The sequence below is a fragment of the Leptinotarsa decemlineata genome, unplaced genomic scaffold (genome assembly GCF_025532065.1).
Source record: "Leptinotarsa decemlineata unplaced genomic scaffold, Ldec_3_MD MMD2_tig00026328_RagTag_RagTag, whole genome shotgun sequence".
Lineage (NCBI taxonomy): Eukaryota > Metazoa > Arthropoda > Insecta > Coleoptera > Chrysomelidae > Leptinotarsa > Leptinotarsa decemlineata.
In genome coordinates this window covers 6983984-7006064 of record NW_027412688.1, presented here as the reverse complement: position 1 = coordinate 7006064, position 22081 = coordinate 6983984, and the positions used below count along the sequence as shown (strand labels likewise).

Sequence of the window (22081 nt, the reverse complement as noted above, 5' to 3'; positions counted from 1 at the left end):
CGCTAGGTTGAAGTGTTTATCTATTTCGAACCTTCGTAGGAGTTTGGTGCTTTCGTCAGAGGTTGGGTCATGTTTGAAAATCATCAGTGTATTAGATTGACTGGTGCCTTAGCTATACTTGTTTCCTTATAATACTCAGTTAGTTTGGCGCATGTTTGGCAATACAGTCGATCATCACCTGTTGAAAGTTCCATTTTCAGATGATTTAAAAATAAGCTTTGCACGGACTGGTTATCAGTCGTATTAGGAAACGCTAGTTGAAGTTTCAGAAATTCACATACGTTTTTGCTACCTCTTGAACATTTACTACAAAGTAAACAAGTGAGGATTTTTCCAGCAAAAGATTTACTAACACAAGACGAGATAGACTGTACGGAATCATTCAATCCAGAGCGGTCAGGAGTATTGATTCTGCTACTGTTTTGTTCACAAAGAGTATTCAACAAGAACCCCAAGAATTCGGAACAATCCTTTTGTTGACCTAACGAGTATCTAGTGGACTTCAAAGACTCCAGGAAATCGGTCGGAGGGAAAGATGGTACATTCTTACGAAACTGCGGCTGCAGTTTCCTGCAGTTTCGTGAAAGATACAAGCATGGATCTTCCACCTAAGTCAATATTTTGTATTGTGTCGAGGACTGTGTGGTGTTAGGGTGGCTAAAAATGATACGCCGTTAGCGTTTTCCCTTAAGACTAAGGCACATCTTGTTATATATAATACCTTGCCCCTCTATTAGATCTCTGGGAGGGGGGGAGTCGACCGTTATAATGGCTATTACTCGTGGGAAAAACATGGTAAATAATAATAGAGCTATAAAACTAAAACACGCGAAAATGAAATAAGTTAAACGATTTTATTGAAAAAATGATAATGATGTAGATTATGTACTAAAGGCTAAAAAATAGTTCGGAAGGTCATAGGTAGCTGTCATCACATCACTCTCCTCAGCAATCTACGGTATTGATCAGATGAAAAAATAATAAAATCGTTGGAAGTAGCGTAACCTCAGTAAATATGTGGATACTACGCCTAACGATTATATTATTTTTTCATCTGATCAACACCGTAAATTGCTGAGGATAGTGGTATGATGACTGTTACCTAGGACCTTTTCAATCATTTTTAGCTCTCAGTACATTATCTACATCATTATTATCTATTTTTTTCAATAAAACCGTTTAACATAAATTTTTTTGGTTCATTTTATTTGTAATTATACTTAAAATACAAGCTTCTTATAATGATTCGTTTTTAAACTGAAGGGGCAAGTGGATGAAGGTGATACGTGTCAATTTGTGAAAAACCTTCTTTTCATCATTGATAAAGGTTATTAGTCCATCATTATCAAGTCATCTCATTACATTTCGCCAAATAACTCAAAAGAAAAGATCAACGACGAGCAATTTCTGTTCGTTACTGAAGAATGCAAATGATATTATTAAAAGTAATCGAGATCAACGATAAAAAAGTTCGATAAGAAAAAAAAACAAAAAGATTAATAAAAGATCAAGATCCATGTTTACTGAAAAGTTGTAAAAAAAGTCAAGTGCGTTTTTTGGAGAAAAATTTCCGTTTTTTTAAGGATGAAACACAAGCACTACAGGAAAATCCTGTGCGAAAGTAGCGATTCATATTGGATTTAAATCGCTGGAGATTAAATCCATTTGGAAAAACGTTCTCAGGAAGTTTATTCCACATAAACGCAGTTCTCCAGATGAAATAGTTTTTAAACAGTGAAGTTCGTGGTGTACTGAGTTGAACCTCAAAACGATGAGCAGCCACAGTTCGTCGCGTATTTCTGATATGTACCGCTCTTGCTGGAATAAAATGAACACTCCACATGGAAGTATCTATAGAAGATGGAAAAATCTTCAACTTTTCTTCGATGTTCCAGGTTATCAAGGTGGCACGTGATGTTCGCGTCTTCAATCAGGCGGAAGGCTATTTTTTGTATGGAAGCCAGCAAACTCAGGGTATGTGTGGGGGCAGTGTTCCATACATGAGAACAATACTCCAAAGAAGGGTCTGATCTGGGCTTTATAAGCCATCAAAAGTTGCTTAGGTATGCACAGTTTGCTGGTTCAGAACAGTGTTCCAAGATTTTTAGCAGCATCTCTTGCAATTTCAGCAATATGCTTGTGTCAAGACATATTGGTGTCCAGTTTAACCCCCAACAAACTTATCGAAGCAGAAAACGGAATTGTCTGACCTGACATAAGTATATCCGGTTCAGAAACATTTATTTTCTTGGAGAATACCGATGCCTCGGTTTTTGGCATTGAATTGAACCTGGTTACTATCACCCCAATTCCGAATCACTTCTAGATCCTCATTCAGATATGCAATCGCCTGCTGCCGGTGAAGATATGCCTCCGTAGCCGATGTCCTCGAATCCAAATGAAATGACGGGACAAGTGTGCTGTCGTCAGCAAAGCAATATATTGGATTCTTGGTTTTTTCCAATAAGTCGTTGATCTACCATCGGAGCCAATATGAATCCCTGGGAAATACGAACGTTGATGGTGTATTCGAGAAATATCCATAGACGGCCACTTGCAGGGAACGTTCTTTCAGCTAGCTGGAGAGCCATACACAAAAAGCCATAGCATCGAAGTTTGGCCAGCAAACTCTCATGCCGCACACTGTCAAAGGCCTTAGAAATGTCAAACGCAACAGCTCTTGATTCTCCATGTTTCTCCATTGCGTTATTCCAAATATGGGGGACATACGCTAGGAGGTCGCCTGTTGATCTTTGTTTCCTAAAGCCATATTGATGATCGCTCAAGATGTTGAAGCCTTCCAACTATTTGAGGATATGGTGATTTACAACTTCCCCCAATGATTTTTGATATCACTGTTAGCGAAGCGACTGGTCTATAGTTAATTGGAAGATTTTTCTTGTTCTTTTAGAAGAATAGAAGAAGAACTTTATTTATTCAGTAGAACATGTCCTAATATAAAAATGAAAGAATAGCTATATAAACATGTTTCTAGTCTTATAGTTATATAATAAAAAAAAAGAAAGACAAATACTAGAAAATGAAATAATGCACTTAAAGTATATAAATTCATGTGAACAAGATTGATTATGTTGTAAAACATTCTGGTGATTTATAGTGACTGGATATGTTTATTGATCCTCGTTTTAAATACATAAATGCTATTAGATTGCTTGATGTCTTGTGGTAGCTTATTGAACTCATCGAGTCCTTTATAGAATAGCGATTTCATTGAGTTTGCAATTTTCCAATTAGAAAATATTCTGAATGCGAGCAATCTTCCAACAAGAAGGAAAACCCTCTTTCTTGTAAAACAGGTTGAAAAATTTGCAAAATACTGCTGCGAGTTCATTTGCACACTTTTTAAGTACGATGACGGGCACTTCATCAGGTGACGCCTTGTTGATATTGAGCTGTTTCAAAATTCGCCTGACTAAACGCTGTCGAGAAATAATTTCCGGCATTGATGTGGGAATAGTGGGTGATGCTTTTTCTATGGCTGTTGTTGCAATTGAACCATCCGCTTGTGTTAGTGGTGGAGTTGTGGATTTTGTAAAGTTCTGATTAACAGCTTTAGCTACCGACTAGAAGGATCTAAACCCGTTGGGATTGGCAAGCAGTTCATCCCTAATTCTCTGATTGTGAAGTTCTTTGCTTTTATTTATCCTAAATTCGCAGATGTTGCGCTAGGTGAGCTTTTTAGAGACGGCAGCTTGCTCGCAATTTTTGTTAAACCAAGGTTTGCCGTTAGAAGGTCGTTTCATTGAAAAAAGAATATATGCAACCATTGATGATAGACTAAATTCCGTGACTTCAGAAGCATAAATTGATGGATCTTTAGAGCTGAAACAAACATTTAGTCAGTCGGAATTGGTCTTGAAGATCCTCCTATTCAGCTGATCTGTAAAGGCAAACTTTGCGTGGCTCAGATTGTTCGCCAACAATTATCGGTAATTCACTCAACTCTGAAATGAGTTTGTGGTCAGAAGATCCCTATGGAGACCTAATGGTGACTGTAAATTTCGGGATTGGTTGTTAGGCATAGATCAAGAAGACTAGCATATTCTTCATCACGGTGAGGAATCCTGTTTGGTTCATTTATAATTTGATTAAGTCCGCTGCTTATTGCGAAAGCCTCAGCTTCGAGACCTTGATCTTCGTTGATATTTGAAAATTTGAGACTTGTTTTGTGATCCAAATTTTTATTATTTTGAAAAAACTAATTCAATGTTATATTGAAAATAAACATTGGATCCTAAATTTATTATGTTTTTCATCTTCCACAAAATAATATCAATAAAATCAGACTGTGTTATATGACACAATATGATTGAAATCTTTGTGATTTTGACAAAAAAGAAATTCATTGTAATTTTGGAAAAATCAGTCAGTTACGAAAACATGTTTTTGTGTTCAGCAAAACATGGTAGTGATTTGGTGTTACAAGCAACTAGTTTCCATTTTTCCCATTTGTCTGGTTTTTTACACGCTTAACATTTTCTAAACTGATTTTCATCAAAAGATGAAGATGATATGTACAGAAAAAAGCTAAAATCTCTAGGTTACTTTCAGAAAACTGATGTAAGCAAGAATATGATCCGGTTCAATCCGGAGAAAAAAAACATCCATACAAAGAAAAAAGAGAATAAAAACTTTGAAACCTGGAAACTCTTCATCCACTTGCCCCTTCAACTGAGTATGTTGAAATAGTTACAAAATTATCTTTTTTCATTTTCAAAACCCTTCTTTCCTGAAAAATACGTTTTACTAGTGTACAGATGGCGACAGGCCAATCCATCGAAACACCTCAAAAGTTCCTCAAACAACCCGTACGAGTTTATTCTGTACCTGGTTCCGTGACAAAACGATATTAAGCTAACGCGAGGTTCGGAGTTCAGTCGAGCTTATTGTGAGTACCTATTCTATTTTGAACGCGAATTTCGATACAAGAGGGCCGCCACGGGCGCTACATGTGCTAAAGCCGTCCCTCTATCCATCTGAATATAACAGACGACATAATACTATCCTGAAAATTTACGGCCCTCCGCCTGAGACGCATAACTTTTTGAGATCCGCATAACGCGAGACTTTTTCACTCGTATCCATAAATATGTTACGTGAAGCATGTGTGGAAATTGCTTGAATCTAAAATATAATGGGGTTCACAAGAGGTAGCTTTTTGAATGTACGCAATAAAGTATCTTTTCAGGAATAACTAGAATAAATACCGGTCCACCAACCGTCTGGAATTTTATTTAATCTTCTGATATATGATGAAGAAGCTCAGGATTGTCGCTGGAAACCAGGGCTGAAGTTATAAGTTTGCAAAATTCCGGATTCTCATCCGGAATTTTGCATATTGTGATATACAGAGTCACACATAAATTCGCAACATATGAATGTTTTTCTATTAATAGATTTATTCAAAATTCAAAAATGGAAAATGAATATGTGATCTGATACAAAGCGTGGCTGCTTTTCGTAGCAAGCTGGATATCTTTGAAAAAGATATTGCAAGACAAGAATTTATTCATTTTCCAACAATTTTCGAATATAAAAAGAACTCTGAAGAGGACATTGCAGTCTTTATAAATACTATAATTTGCTATAAGATCTCTAAGACTTTACAGGGATAGGCAAGCTATCTCCGTTTCTTAAATCGCCATTTGAAGTTGATGTAGCAGCAAAATGGACAGATGTGGCTGCCAAGTTGTTTAATCTGTCAAAGGCATCACTTCAAATAGAAATAATTGATTTGCAAGGAGATGTGTCTTTGCAAATGTGTCTTCAGTATCCACTGAAGAATTTTGGGCTAAACATGTCTCAGAAAAATATGAAAATTGCAAGAAACTAGCTAAAAATTTGGCCACTATGTTTGGCTCGATATACGTAGGGAAAGGGTGGGCATAGTGGCCACTGCGGGCAAAGTTGCCACTTGAAGTTTTCTTCCCTGTATAGTGCTGCAGCATCGCGGCAATAGTCTCAACTACTCGCCCGGCAGCCGCTGTTATTGTGTTGTAGTTTGGTGCCGCTCAGACGCAAGCTAACCGAGATATCGCAAATTTTCCACTTTTTCGATCCTCCGATGTTAGGTAAGTGCATCACATGTTTCACTTTATTTCATTGTACACCTAGGTGAAGTGAATTGTACATCAATCTTGCAAAACAACATGTTTCTAGCTTTGAATTCATATGTCTCAACAGTAGATACTACAATTGGTTGTACGTGAAATATTATATTTAGAAAATGGCGTGCTAGAGGGCAAAGTGGCCACAGCCGTGGCCAATTTGCCCGCGAATGTGTCCACTTTGCCCGCAATGTATGTTTCATGAAACTTGATTTTTGAAACTGCATTCATCACAAACAAAACTAAGTAGGCCTATTATATCAAGAGCAAGATTACGGCAAACTTCAATTATTTTAATTCCGTGTTTTTTTTACAGAAGAAGACCAGTATGGTGTCCAAGTATAAAAGGAAAACCGCTCAACAGTCCTGGAACTCTGAAGCTATGCAAAAGGCCATCGATGCAGTGAAGAAGGACGGGTTGCCTTGACAAACCGCAGCTTAAAGGTTCCAGGTACCTCGAAATACTTTAAAACGGCGTGCACTCGACAAAAATGTTCATGCAGTAAACACAAAAAAGGTTCTTATTCACTTTCGGCCCATATTTACTGAGGAGCAGGAAAATAGTTAACCATCTTTTGGTGTAACAGTCGCTGATCTACAGGCTCTTGCCTACAAACTCGCTGTTAAAAATTGCATACCTCATAACTTTAGTCATGAAAAAGAAGCTGCTGGGAAAGATTGGGTACAGGGACTTAGAAAACGCCACCATATGATTGCATTACGGAAGCCTGAGGCGACTTCAGCTGCATGGGCTCAAGCGTTTAACAAAACTAATGTATCAAAGTTTTTTGACAATTTGAAAGGCATTCAGAAAGATCACGTACTCCCAAGGTCTTTGCTCTAAAAGGTCGGCGACAAGTCGGCTCTTTTTAACATCTGCTGAACGAGGCGTTCTTTCAACTTTTGTAGTCTGTGTTTCGGCTAGAGGGACATTTATACCACCCTTTGTGATTTTACCAAGGCATAGAATGAAAGTTAAACTGCAAGATGGTGCACCTCCTGGATCAGCTTTTGCATGTCATCCTACTGGTTGGATGTAAATGGAAATATTCACCTTATGGTTTGACCACTTCTTAAAATTTTCAAAGCCATTAAAAGACGATTCTTCTGATACTAGATGGTCATGCAACTCATACGAACAACTTAGACTTCATCGAAAAAGCCAGAGACAATCATGTCACTGTTTTGTGCATTCTTCCCCACTGCAGTCATAAAATAAAGCCACTCGACGTTGCGTTTATGGCATCTTTCAATACGTATTTTGTACAAAGCATTAAAAGGTTCTTAAGGAATAATCCAGGACGGACAGTGACTCAATTCCAGGTTTCCCGGCTACTTGGTGAAGCGTTTTTGAAGGCAGCTACATCAGTTATCACCATAAAAGGCTTTAGAAAATGTGGAATCGTCCCAATCGACAGAAATGTGTTTACAGAACTGGATTATGCAGCTGCTGAAACAATAGAAATAACTCTACAAGAAGATCCTGCGTCAGAAGAAGAGAACACCATCATACATCTCAGACTGTCAACAACAGTAGGTCAACATAACTCATTGGTGGTTCTGGAAACCCCAATACCGCCTTCATAATGGTATCCCTACCTTCTGTTGATCATCCAATCAGGTCTAGCAGTGGGCTTCCTTCTGCAACATTTGATCCATCTATTCCCAGCACTTCATCAGCTGGTTCCTAGAATCAACTTCAAATTTGAACAGTCCACCAAACAAGAAATCCACTTCATTTGCTGTAAGTCCACGTGAAATTGTTCCTGTACCCAAGGTCAATAGGATTATCAAAAGAGGAACTAAGCGGAAGAAAGGAACAGCAACAGTTTTAACATCCAGTCCTTATAAGGCCACTCTCATGGCAGTTATGAAATAAAAAGAAGATAAAGAGAATGCGAAACAACGTAGACTAGAAGCAAAAAGAGAAAGGGAAATCGAAAAGAAACAGCAGGCTCCTAAGAAAAGGGTAGCTGAAATTGAAAATAAAGGAAAACGCGCATTGTTTAAGAAAAAGAATGACGGTCTCTATAATGATGATGATGAAGGCAACGTCAGCGACGTCGATTGTTTAGTCTGTGGTGATTGTTACTCGAAATCCAAGGACAACGAAGGCTGGATTAGATGTTCTGGGTGCCTGAAATGGGCTCACGAAGCCTGGACAGGAGCCGAAGAAGAGGACGATGACTTTATTTGTGATTCATGTAAATACCAGTGATTTCATAGTTTCACATACTTTCAGTAATGCCTATTTTTGTTTTAAACCCTAATACAATTGTTTTGAGTTCTGTAACTAAATGCGTTTTAATTTTTCCATACTACCTATATCCATTTAGGAAGTGGCCACTTTGCCCTACCTAGTGGCCTCAAGTGGCCACTTTGACAACTTTTGGTAAAGTCAAAATTTTGTACAAATGAGTTCAAAAATCAAGTTGTTTTTATTTTTGGATCAGGCCTAAGTAACCATACTAAATGTTGAAGGGATTTATAAAATGTTTCAAGAAAGTTTATGGGTGGAAAAAAATAAATGTTCCTTAGAACATCTATTTTTGTTCCTAGAACATAGAAAGATGAATTTTTCGAATTTGCTGTTCCTCTCGAGAACCAAACTATAAAAAACTCAAGACCGTCGGTGTAATTTCTAACATTAATATTAAGTGTTGTGTTTTATAATTCAGAATTTGATTTGAAACCAAATTGATCATCCTAGTATCAATTTTTATGAGTTGTTTCATCTTGACCTCCTCAAAATTTTTCCCACGGTATCCGAACCCCACCTAAAATTATTTGCCGACCTCTGATTCAGATACATCCCATCAATCCTATGCATATAAAACCATTTCACTGAATGTTCAGACGCAAAAAGAGAAGTAAAGCTAATTACAAACTTTCCCTACGTCAATACTCACATCTCAACCCGTTCCACATTAATGCCCCAAGAGTCAGTTGCCTCGTCGAGAAGTGCTTTCATGTGTTGAGAAATGCTTTCACGTTCACTGAGAATTTCGTGGAGTGGTCTCTGGCCCATGATATTCCTTAGGGTGGTCTGGGCGAGAAGTCTTGTGGAATGATGCGCATTTTCCACGTTAGCGATCGACACAGTGGCATTTGATACCCGGTAGTAGACAACGGCATCCACGGAGACTGTAACGCTATCCTTCGTCAGGACCTGCAATTGGAAATTTAATCGAGCGGAGTGTTTTGTACTATCTCAGATTGCAATTCAATGCATTCAACCACATCATGGATATAAAAGTAGTTGCAGAATACAATTTAATATTATCTAATTGAGAATTATTCATAAACAAAACACATAATATGAATGCATACAAATGATGATAACTGAAAAAGAATTGAGTAAATATAGAGGCCGTTTCTTTTATCATGTGGTAACATTGCCAGGTATACAGGGTGGGGCACCGAAAACGAAACAGATCGAATATCTTCAAAACACATATGTTCTGAAAAAAATGCAAAAATACGTCGATTTTCGATCCAAGGGAGACATCTTCCCCCACCCCTCGGTGACTATCACCCAAACAATTTGAATGGGAAAAGTAGTAAGTGTGACACATCGTTGAAAAGATAATTTCATAAGGAATTCAGCCATGTCAATTTTAGCTACCTTACTTTCTATTTTGGCGCCTTTTTGCGGGAAAAAAGCTGTTCCGTATTCCAAATTATGATACTTCATTCGCGAGCTAATTTGACATAAATTCGGTGACGATGCATTATAGAGTTTTTCTAGGGGGAAAAACAAGATGGTGGCTCCACAATGGCTCCCCACCCCTCTCGAGAATAACTTATACTCATTTATGGCAGTTCATGGCGAACACTTTGAGCATCTACTGTGAATTAAAGTAGTTTGCGATGATTGTATTATGTAATTTTTTCAATTGTTGTTTTTTTTCGTGAACTGTTCACATTACCTATCGAATAAAATGTGAATTGAAAAACGAACCAGTTGTTTTTCTTGCAATAGAGCGCCATATTGAAAAGTTAAGTAGCGAACACTCACATGTCAGAATTCCTTATGGAATAACCTTTTCAATGCTGTGTCACACTCAGTACTTTCCCTAATCAGATTGTATGAGTGAATATGGAACAGTTTTTTTCCCGGAAGAAGGCGCAAAATCGAAAGTTAGGTAGCTAAAATTGACATGGCTGAATTCCTTATAAAATTAGCTTTTTAACGATGTGTCACACTTATTACTTTCCATGTTCAAATTGTTTGGGTCACCGAGTCACCGAGGGGTGGGGGAAGAGGTATGACAGTTGAGGTTATGATAGGAAGATGCCCCCCTTGGATTAAAAATCGACATGTTTTTGCATTTCTTTCAGAACACATGTGTTTTGAAGATATTCGATCTGTTTCGTTTTCGGTGCCCCACCCGTATTCTAAACCATAATAGATACGAAGACGAAAAAGGAAACTGTCATCGGGAATAATACAATCACAACACAACGAAAAAATATTTTTTGAATGTTTCCTACACTAAATTAGTCAATTTCTACTAATTTTGGGGTGATAAAAACGAAAATAACAATGAAAAATTTTTATTAGCTCTGGTTTTTGAGATACACAGTACTTAATCTTAAAGAGTAGTTATACTATACGTGAAAAGTGAAAGTACATAAAACAATATTGTTATGTTTCTTTTAGAATATTTTAAGTACAAAATTAATAAAAAAAAACATTATTCTTAGTGTGTTGACAAATAAAAGAAGTTTGTACCACCAAATTTCAATTAAGTCCATCCGAATCATTGTAAGATCGCTGTCGTTTAGCTTGTCTTTTATAAAACACTTCTGGAGCATCCCTACACACAGACCAGCAGTAGTCTCCAAGCATTGCTTCATTCCAACGGCCCTGATATCTCTGTGCCATTAAGGCAATGTCTTGATGGAATCTTTCTCCATGTTCGTCACTCACAGCTCCACAGTTTTGTGGGAAGAAATTAAGATGAGAGTGAAGAAAATGAATTTTTAAGGACATGTTGCATCCAAGTTGGTGGTAAGCTTGAAGAAGCTCTTTAACCAATGCTGTGAAGTTATCATCTCTTTTGTTACCTAAAAACCCATGTACAACCCCCTTAAAGGCTTTCCAGGCTCTTTTTTCATTTCCTGTTAAAATCATGTCAAAAGCAGGATCATTTACGATTTCACGGATTTGAGGCCCAATAAAGATGCCTTCCTTGACTTTAGCATCACTCAACCTGGGAAACTTTGCTCTCAAGTACTTAAAAGCTTGTCCTTCCTGGTCCATGGCCTTCACAAAGTTTTTCATTAGTCCCAACTTAATATGTAATGGGGGAAGGAGAACATCCTTAGGATCTACAAGAGGCTCGTAAACTACATTTTTCTCATTAGGGTTTAGGTCTCGTGTAGGCCAGTTCATTTTTTTATAGTGAGATTTTCTATCCCGACTGTCCCACAGACACAAAAAACAACAGTACTTGGTGAACCCTAATTGCATTCCTAGGAGTATAGCAATGACTTTCAGATCACCACAGATGTGCCACTTGTGTTGTTCATATTTGATTGATTGGAGAAGAGTCTATAAACAGTCTCCATTCAGATGGAGTGTGATCCAAATTCAAGCAGTCCATCAAACCATTAACATCAGAACAAACTACGAGGTTTTCTTTTTTCTCAAAAAAAGGAAGCAAATCTTTTTGACGCTGTCTGTACTGAGATATTTTCACATCATGTTTTAGAAGATTCCACTGTTGTAGTCTTGACCCTAACAGCTCAGCCTTTTCCTTAGACAAGCGAAGATCTCTTATAAGGTCACTCAACTCTGCTTGACTAATTCTGTGCGGATCACTAGACCTATCGCTTACCTCAAAATCAGGGTCATAGGATGTAGAAGGATGGGTTGCTCCTTCTAAACAGTCTTCATCACCTTCCTCTAAAATTTCATAGTTTTGGGGTGGAGAAGGGATTGGCAAATTGTCTGAGTGTGGTACAGGCCGAAGAGCAGATGAGAGATTAGGGTATTTAACCGTTCCTCTTTTCTTCATAGATAAACCTTGCTTAATGGGAGGAGTTAAGCAGAAATAACAGTCGTCTGTATGATTGGTAGGCTCACGCCAAACCATAGGTACTGCAAAAGCCATTGCCCGGTTTTTATTTTTCAGCCACTCTCGCAATATGACGGAACAAGAATTACAACATATATGAGGAGCCCATGATTTATCTTGGTCCCCAACTTTCACACCATAATAATGTTCATAGGCTGTCTTAACGATAGGTGTCATTTTACGTTTCTGAGCCTTAAATGTTATTTCACCACATATATAGCAAAAGCTATCGACAGAATTCACACACTTTCGAGGCATTTCAGATCAGCACTTAAATTAATTTAAAAATCAACTTCACACGATAATTTCAATAGCAACCACGTGCGTACAATTGACAAACTCACATAGGTTATGTTTACTACTTAAGAACAGCTGATGAGAGGGGTGTTATGTAAGCAAACATGTGTACCAACTGTTGGTGATGAAATATTTCATTTGTTAAAAACTCAATATACATATATATATATATATATATATATATATATATATATAATATAATGATACTTATATATATATATATATATATATATATATATATATATATATAATATAATGATACTATATCTTGAAAACAAGAGCTAATATATAATTTTTATGGTCACTTTCGGTTTTAACACGTGGAAATACATTAAAATCATCTAATTTCAACCCCGAACTTTGTTGTGTTGTGATAATCGAAGAAAATTCACGGGGACCCTCGCCATTCTCGAGTTATACGGGAAAAACCAAAAATGCTGTTTTTCGTTTTTTTTTCGAATGGAATTGTTATTTCGGAGAATATAAAAAAATGGAAAAAAAAATTTTTTGTATTCGAAGTGTACTATAACGATGTAATAATGAATATTCGATAAAACGTTTCGTGTCAACCTGGCCATCATTAACTTTTTTTTAAAATACGGATCTGTCTTTTTTATTACATATATTGATAAAGCGATAAATTCACAATCGAAGGGTATATCACATCTAATATTTTTATGGCGTTTCATTTGAAATAACTGTCATCATCAGTGACAACAATTTTAAATCACGGTCCTGTCGTTACTTCTTTTGTAAATTGTTTCGATTTCTTCAAAATATAATTCAGACAACCCAATAAATTCGACAGGTTGGTACCCTAACACAATGAAAATTCCTACTTTTTCGTTTTGTAAATTTTTGTATTGCGTAATCCTTTTCTCAAGGCTTATTTCTACCTAATAAATTATAATTCGTAATATTTCTATAATTGTCAATCCTGGAAATAACAAAAATATCAGTTTTTGGTCAAAATTTGATTGTTGTATAATTTGGTATGATCAAATAGCATCTCAATTCATTTACCATCTTGAACGCCTGAGCATTTATATAGAGAAACTAATTTTCAAGAAATGTTCGGAATAAATGTTTGGTTGGAAATTGTGGGAACAAACTTTCTTGTCCCTTTCTTTTAAGATGATCATTTGAATAGTGAAATGTATCTACATTTTCTATTCAATGAATTCGATGGCCACTCAGATGAATTGCTATTGAATATCTGCCATGAAATACAATATTTTCAACAGGACGGCGCTCCTGTCCATAATGCAGCAATAGTAAGGGAACATTTAGATGCAATATTCCCAAAAAAATGGATTGGAAACAATGACCAATTAACTGGCCAGCTTGATCCCCAGATCTTACTCCTTTAAATTTTTTGTCTGGGGATACATAAAGGATAAAGTTTTTTCAACACCAAGTACAGATATCGACCTTCTCAAACAAAAAATAAGAGATGCATGTATTAGTATTACACCTATTTTGCTAGAAAATTGCCACAGAAATTGTCTGGACCGAAAACTTATGTGCATTCAACAAAGAGGACGTATATTCGAGCATTTAATATAGATTGCCATGTAGCTTTGATTTCCCGTATTGGTTTCAATTTTTTCAGAAGTTCATGATAAAATAAAGTGTTTTTCTGTTTGATGATGATGTCACTGTCACTGATGATGATGGTTATTTCAAATGAAACGCTATAAAAATATCAAATGTGATATAGCCTTGGATTGTGAATTTATCACTTTATCAATATCTGTTACAAAAAGACAGGTCCCTATTAAAAAAAGTTGATGGTGGCAATGTTGACTCGAAACGTTTTATAGAATATTTATTATTACATCGTCCTAGTACACTTCGAATACTAGTCCTGATTGGTGGAGATTCTACCGGTGAGAAAGTTATCGAAGTGCTTGTAAAGATGGTAGTCATTTGGCGAGAGGTCTGGGGAGTGTGGTGGATGAGGCAGAACTTCAACGCTCAATTTTGTCAATTTCCTCACAATAAGAGTCTGCTATGATGATTTGGCCCAGTGGCAGAAAGTTATTGTGAATCACACCGACCGTTGACCACCATACAGTAACCATGGTCTTTTTCTGGTGGGTTTTCGCCTTCAGGAAGTGCCTGGGTGACATTTCGGTGTCCAACCACTGTCCTGAACGTCTCCTGTTGTCGTAGAGGACCCACTAGTCATCACAAGGGATGATCCGATCCAAAAAAGGATCGTTTGCACAAAAACAAAGAAGAATGGACATCGAAAAGTGACAATTTCTGTCGATCGTTCAAATCGTGGGACAACCACTTTTTAAACTTTTCGACCTTTCAAATACGTTTCAAACCATCCAAAACCGCATGAGAGATGATGACCAGTTCTTCCACAATCTCACGCACCGTATGTGATGGGCCAGTCTTCATCAGGGTTCTCAAATCCTCATCCTTACTGTAGGTCGATCAATTCGTACTCATCTTCAAAACTGAAATATCTGAAACAAAACTTCTCAAACCAACGTGGAACAGTGCAACACTATCATTGTCAAATGCTTGACTTATTTTTCGAGCTTGGAAAATCGCTTGACGACATCATGAGGCGAAACGAGACAAAAAAAATTAATTTGGAAAAAAAATAACAGCATCTCAATCGATCAGTAAATACCACGACACAGTGAAACAGATATTCATTGAGATATGGAGCTACTAAAACTGCCAAACCTTTTGAAACAACCATAACTCAACCGTCTCCTTCTGTGAAGTTGAAACTTGCAGTAACAACACATCAAAAGAAAATATCCCAGAACTTTATAATTGAATATCGAATGGTATAGGATCCTAAATGAGTTATATCACTATATCTCGAGTTCCGTTATTTGTCAAATATAGGAACATTTCCCATCTAGTATGTGGAATTGCAATTGTTGATTTCACAATAGTCACAACCCAACCAGCAAAGTTGTTTTATAATTCCATGGTGTTGCAACAGTTTTATTTCATTGGTAATTTATAATTACTTCCAAAATGCTAATTGATTGTATTAGATGATCGGTGAACACAATACAGTTGTAGGCAATAAAAGTGTTTTATAAGTTTGTCATAGAAACGTTTATGAAATAAAAATAAAATAGTCAGGAAATTATCACAGAAACGTTTTTGCCACTAACTTATAAAACTTATTTTTCTATAAAAGTAAATTGTTATGTAGCAGTTTCATAACACTTTTCTGCGATATTTTTATGATAGTTATGAAACTATCTCTAGCTTATTTTATAACTTTTTCCTGTAGCTATAATGAAATTATTTTATTGGAATGCTTTCAGATACCATTTTATTTTCATTACCATATTGTCAATGATAATTTCCCAACTATTTTATAGTATGGTATATTAACTACAATTCAAAAACACTTATATAACTGTTATACAATCAAATTGCTTTATGCTAATATATATTTACTGCCACCAAGAATGAAATGCACCATTTAAGAACAACCAGCTGACATCGATTCCTGATCACAGTTTGAAAAATTTTTCAAAATTTTAGTTATGTTTAGTAAGAATATTTTTGTTTAGTTATTCAAATGGGACACCATCGATATCGTGGTGGAAATTAGTTCTTCAGTAACTTCTGAATAATTGATTTTTATTGAGTATAGGTACCCCATAAGTGAATTCAATATTTTTAATCCATCCTGAATTTTAGATACTATGATATGCATATATATGTGTATATATATGTTATACTTTCAATTTGATAATAATTCCATTGTATGGATACTGTAGTGGATTTTTCTGTTTATATCCCGAATATATAAATAAAAATAAATAAATACTCAATGGCGGCCATTTTGAACATTTATTGGGGGGTATATAATAATTTTAGATTCAGTTCGAGGTGCTTCAAATAGACGAAGAAATGACTTGGTGTTCCATAAAAAAACTTTCTGGAAGCTTTGAGTCACCCTGTATATTGGAAATAGTAAAAAAACACTTGAAACTATCCCACCTAACCTAGTGCTTCAATTTTTTTTGCAAAAAACAGGAAAAGGTTATTTTAATGGTTAAAACCCGTCGTTTAGCCTTTATAATCGATGAAAGAAACTTTTTAGCCATCCTGACAGATAATATTTATCCAAACCGTATGTGAGAAATCCTTTATTCATGCAAGCACTTTTGTAGAAACCTACAGCTTTGAAAGTATTCCGACTCTGCCGCAATACCATCACTCCCAGAAGTGTTTCTCAACAGTTTTATAGGGGTAGCATAGTAGCTAAAAAACGTTGAATTGCTTGCTAATGATACCAATTTATTTTATAGAACGACGCCATTTTGAACAATAGCGATATGGGATACTGAAATCAGATGAGTTGAAAATATGAAATACCGCACATATAGTGATATTAACAGCTGAAAAATACATAAATATTATAACATTATATTATTTTGAATAAAGTGAGTTAAGTTTGTCACTAGAAAATTATTACTCCGACAGAGTGAATTTTTGTATAATTAATAATAATTTTACCGAAAACATTCATAAATGAGTGGCGCGCTTAAATTTTGCTAATAATGAGCTATATATTTGTCAATAAAATTTCATTTGCAGTAAAAATATCAATCTTCGAAACACAATGTCTTTAACAGTTTTATGAGTGCAAAAGTGAAATTTCAAAGTGACTTCAACCTTTCTATTTCTTAGTTTTCAGTTGGTGACACATCAATTATACTTTCCTAGTGTCCAATACAAAATTACTTCTTGCGTCTTCAAGAAAACATTTTCACTTTTTCATTTTATTGTTATCGTTCTCGGCTGTATTAAATTTTATAACGCCCACTTGGAACTACTTAAAAACTCTAATAAAACTGTCTTCTGATTATTTTATAGGTATCGCTTAAATATGTTGCAAAAGTGTTTGTAAAAATTTGTTTCTTCGACACGTTTCCGCAACTATTATAAAATACAGAATTGCCAGTTGGAATTTTTTTTAAATTTATCTCAATAAAGTATACAGTTTATAAGTAATTTGACATAATTGACCTACCTCTTGCGGAGGAATGTCATAGGTCCTCGTCCTTAAGTCAACCCTCGCATAGGCATCGATACACGGCAAAATGAAGAATATTCCTGAAATTAATGTAAGAGTTTGTGATTTGAAGTATGATATGTTTCAAAATTATCCTGAAAAAATTTTGATATTTCACTATAATAAATATCTGAAAAATGAAATAAAGTATCCATATTTCGTGAAAGCAGATAGTTTTGAAGTTAAAGGGTCCTCATATTAAGTAGAGATCCGGCACTAAGCTTCATCTCATCTGTTAGGGCGTCGCGACACCGACGCCACTTTTTATCAAACAATAACATAGATTTTTCAATTTGTTTCTGGATTCTGCATCAAAATCTGAATTCATTCATATAGCAATTTCCCTGAATACTGATGAAAAAAGGCAATTTGAATGCATATTATAAAGAGGGCCATGAATAAGTCAAAATAAATGTAATATACTCAAACTACAGTTTGAGTGTAGCCATAAAGATGATAGCACAGTTTGTTATCGAAAGCGCTCGCATATAATAATTAGAAGTTATTGAAGCTTCAAATCTTTTTTATTGAAAATTTCCTTTTTACCTGGTCCTTTTGCTCCGCCCGATAGAAGACGTCCCAAACGGAATATGACTGCACGTTCATATTCCTGGACCACCTGAAAAAGTTGGGAAATATAAGTTCAGGTTTTTTAAGCAAAACAGGATACAAAGCTTCTCAAGTTTTGAAGGCAAGACTGTTTAAAACTAGGGTTCAAATTTCGCGGGCTTCGTACATTCGATTTGTGTTTTTTGTTCATTTTCTCCATCACACGTCTTGAACATATATTCACAGTTTCAGTTGTTAAGCATGTTTAGATTGTTGTTGTACACAGAAGGTTGAGAAGATGTGAATAACGACGCTCACTACGCCCATCAACAACACTATTAGAGAAGTTGCTGAGGTGGCTCGCACCTATTCACATTCGACCAAATAAATGGTAAGAGTACTACTCTGCAAAACTGCTGGGGACCTGATTCGGTCCCCAGCAGGGCAGGCACATAGTATGTGCTCTGTTATTTCATAATTTTCCAAACAGAGGCGACATGCACTGTCTTCCGACAGTCTGAGTCTCTGTATACAATGATTCAAATGCCAGTGACCTGTGAGGAGGCCTGTTAATCATCGTAGTTCATCCTTACTATAGTCCAACAACTGATGTTTGGTATCAAACTTCTAAGGGTGAATAAACGCATTGGAGTGAGCCAATCCTGAAAGATTCTGCCAGAAGTCCATAATTCTTCATGCCATCCAGGTGTTCAATCTTTGTTTGGCAAAGCCTAAAGCGGTGCCATTGACAGGTTCTGGTCCGATGAAGCTGCTTGCAGCACCCTCCTTTGCAAGGGAGTCAGCAGCCTCTTTCACTTCCAGGCCAGTATGGCCAGGAATCCACACCAGATACAATCTGTTGAGTCTTCCTATCGAGGAGAGTCGTTTTTGGCTATTTGTAGCATAATGCTGTGACTTCCAGTGTCAACTAACATTCTGCTGCTCTCTGCATTAAAATGATTTGTGCAATTGGCAATCTGCACAAGTCTAGATGCTGTGCATCTAGCCTCTCCTTCCACAAAAATGTGCGAAGGAGGAAGATCTAGAAGGATCTCCATGGCCGCTAACGGTGTGATTTCTGATGGCCAGACAAGCCTGTCTCTGTGAGCCAGAAAACTTCGCCTGAGCCGTTTTCTGTAAAGCCTTCGACCACCAGGTAATTGCACCATACGTGATCATTGGTCTGACAATCATCACATAAATCCAATAGATTTTTTTGGACCTGAACCCCAATTTTCATCACAAATCCTTCGACATGTCCATAGGAACATTCTGGCTATGTGTTAAACTTTCTGTAAGCGAGCATTCCAGGTAAGTTTTTTATCAAAGACAATGGAAGATTACAGGAAACAGGCAGTGTTAAGCATAAGAAAAGGTGAGCAGTAAATAAAACTGCAAGAAAGTTGGATCGACAGAATGTTAATCAAAAATAAAGTTCATCCATACCGAATTACGAAACGGATTATGATATCAGAGTTCGGTATTGCGAAAATTCATTGAATTCAATTAGCAAAACACCGAATATTTTCAAATATGTTTTGTTTTCAGACGAGTCCACATTTGAAAGTAATGGCATGCTAAATAGCAATAATATGCACTACTACTCAACAGAGAACCGCCATTGGATGAGAGAAGTCGATTACTAAAACAGATGGTCAATGAATGTTTGGGGGGTATGATTGGGGATCAGGTCATAGGACCATAATTCTTGGATGGGCCTTGAGATGGGAATTGAGATATTTATAGAGATTGTCTCCGAATTGATTCATCAAATTTGTTAGAGGATGTACCAATTGACACAAGGCATAGGTTATATTTCCATCATGATGGCGCACCTCCCCCACAACCAAAATCGGGTAAGGAGGGTCCTGAACAGGTGGCGTAGAAATAAGTGAATTGGAAGAAATGGATCCATTCACTGGCCAGTACGATCGATTTCTATCTATGGGAATATGTTGAAGGAGTATAGGCTATCGAAAGAAACCAACGACACCAGAAAACATGAAGAATAAGAGATGTTTTTCGGTTTATTTCAAGAACTTCAATTGAAGTTAGAAGGACAGACTACATTTATGCATTGCTCAAAATAGGAGATTGTTCAAACATCTTTTGTGAATTTGTGCGTTTTTCAAAATTGCTTGTTTTCATTTTGTTATGCACTGAAAAGAGATTTCAAGCCAAGTTAGTTCACGACGTTTCGATTGTTAGTATCCACAATCGTCTTTGGGTGATGACTGAACTGATTCCTCTGAGAGATGACTGTTTATGGGTCGTTTGAGTACTTTCACTTATCCCCGCTTTCCATTTTTTCCGCTTCACTGGTTCAATGGGAGATGACCGTTTTGCGGGAGTTGGCCATTTTTCGCTTGATGATGCGTTCCCATATGTTGCGTATTTCTACGCTGGCTTGGCTGAATACGTTGTTGGACAATATGTATGCGGCTTCCTTGAATACATGTTGTCCAACAACGTATTCAGCCAAGCTACCGTAGAAATACGCAACATATGGAAACCCATCATCAAGCGAAAAATGGCCAACTCCCGCCGGACGGTTATCTCCCACTGAATGAGTGAAGCGGAAAAAATGAAAAGCGGGGATAAGTGAAAGTACTCGAACGACCCATAAATAGTCATCTCTCCGAGGAATCAGTCCAGTCATCACCCGAAAACCATTGTGGATACTAACAATCGAAACGTCGTGAACTAACTTGGCTTAAAATCTCTTAACATTTTTTATTTTTGTCTTCATTTTCATTTTGTATTTCTTTATTTTCAATTTTTGTTCAATTGTTCTATTTTTACTTGTATTTTATTTCACTATTATTTCATTTCAGGTTTTTTTGCTGTTGTGGAATTGGCCGCGGTGGTAGTGCGTCCGACTCACGATCGGAAGGTCGTGTGTTCGATTCCCGCCTCGACCAGATATTTTTCTCGAGAGAATTTATCTGGTTGAAGCTGGAATGATTCTGCAACCGTGTTAGGAATCACACGTTAAAAGGTAAGACCTCGTTAGTCCTTAGCTCGCACAAGTTTCTCAACTTCTGAGAGTTGTCGTTCGTATGGGGGCGGCAGCTGATTAACGGAAAAACAGATTTCAAAATAGATTTCAAACAGATATAATTGTTATTTACAGCTATTTATTTTTAATTCTTTTTTTTAAGTTGTTTCAGGGATTTCAAATCATCATTTTACATATTAGACAATGGAAGTCCGAACTAGTGAAATTCATCATGAAACATTGTCAATCACCTTCAAACAAACATTATATGAATTCAAAACGAATTTGCTATCTCTCTGATCATTCACGGAATAAAAGTATTCAATATATCAAGACTAAAAGTAAACTAACCTTGAAGCAAACCATGAGGGAGAACGGCATAGTCAAAACGACGACTATCCATGACAAAATCACAAGAATTTTGCCACATGTCTTGGACTCTTCAACTACGTGCTCTGCTGAAAATAAAAGAATATATTGAGTTCCGAAAAAGACCTTGTGAAATTGTGGATTTTTGTATAAATCTCAACAGATGATATTCCAAGATTAGTACTTGGTGAACATCTGAAAGTACAAAACAGCATTTAGGAGAACATTTACGAAACGTTACAAGCCATACTTATTTTCAATTATACATTTACTTCTTATCCCGATGAGGACTTCTTTCTCGAGCTTTCGACTTTTTCCATGAGACTTCGACATAATTTTCAACTTTTTCAGTTTTTCTCAAAATCTCTAAAAAAAACTAGAGATCTGGTGAAAAAACTGGATATCTCAAGCGAAAAAGCTAGATAAATAAAAAATAAAAAATAGAGTGTGCTCCTCAAAATACTTTTTTGATAAAGGTATTTCAAAGAATATACTGAAAAAATATGTGAATATTACTGAAATTTCATCCCAATACCAAACCGTTATTTTAAGACGTTGACACGTGTTTCGATCACCAAATGATCAT

The 22081-nt window shown here is 36.4% G+C and overlaps 1 protein-coding gene across 5 annotated transcripts in view; it reads right to left on the bottom strand.

Annotated features, from left to right (window-relative positions):
- LOC111507773 (band 7 protein AGAP004871) overlaps positions 1-22081 on the bottom strand; it is a 143246-nt gene that overhangs the window by 64103 nt on the left and 57062 nt on the right. For 4 of the 5 annotated variants that reach the window (XM_074182692.1, XM_074182693.1, XM_074182690.1 and 1 more), the window contains 4 exons: positions 21478-21584; positions 18126-18198; positions 17538-17620; positions 9038-9297 (listed from right to left, as the gene is read on the bottom strand). In XM_074182692.1, the coding sequence (XP_074038793.1) occupies positions 9038-9297; positions 17538-17620; positions 18126-18198; positions 21478-21584 (523 nt within the window). The remainder of the gene's footprint in view (positions 1-9037; positions 9298-17537; positions 17621-18125; positions 18199-21477; positions 21585-22081) is intronic. The other variant, XM_074182691.1, reaches the window with a different exon arrangement.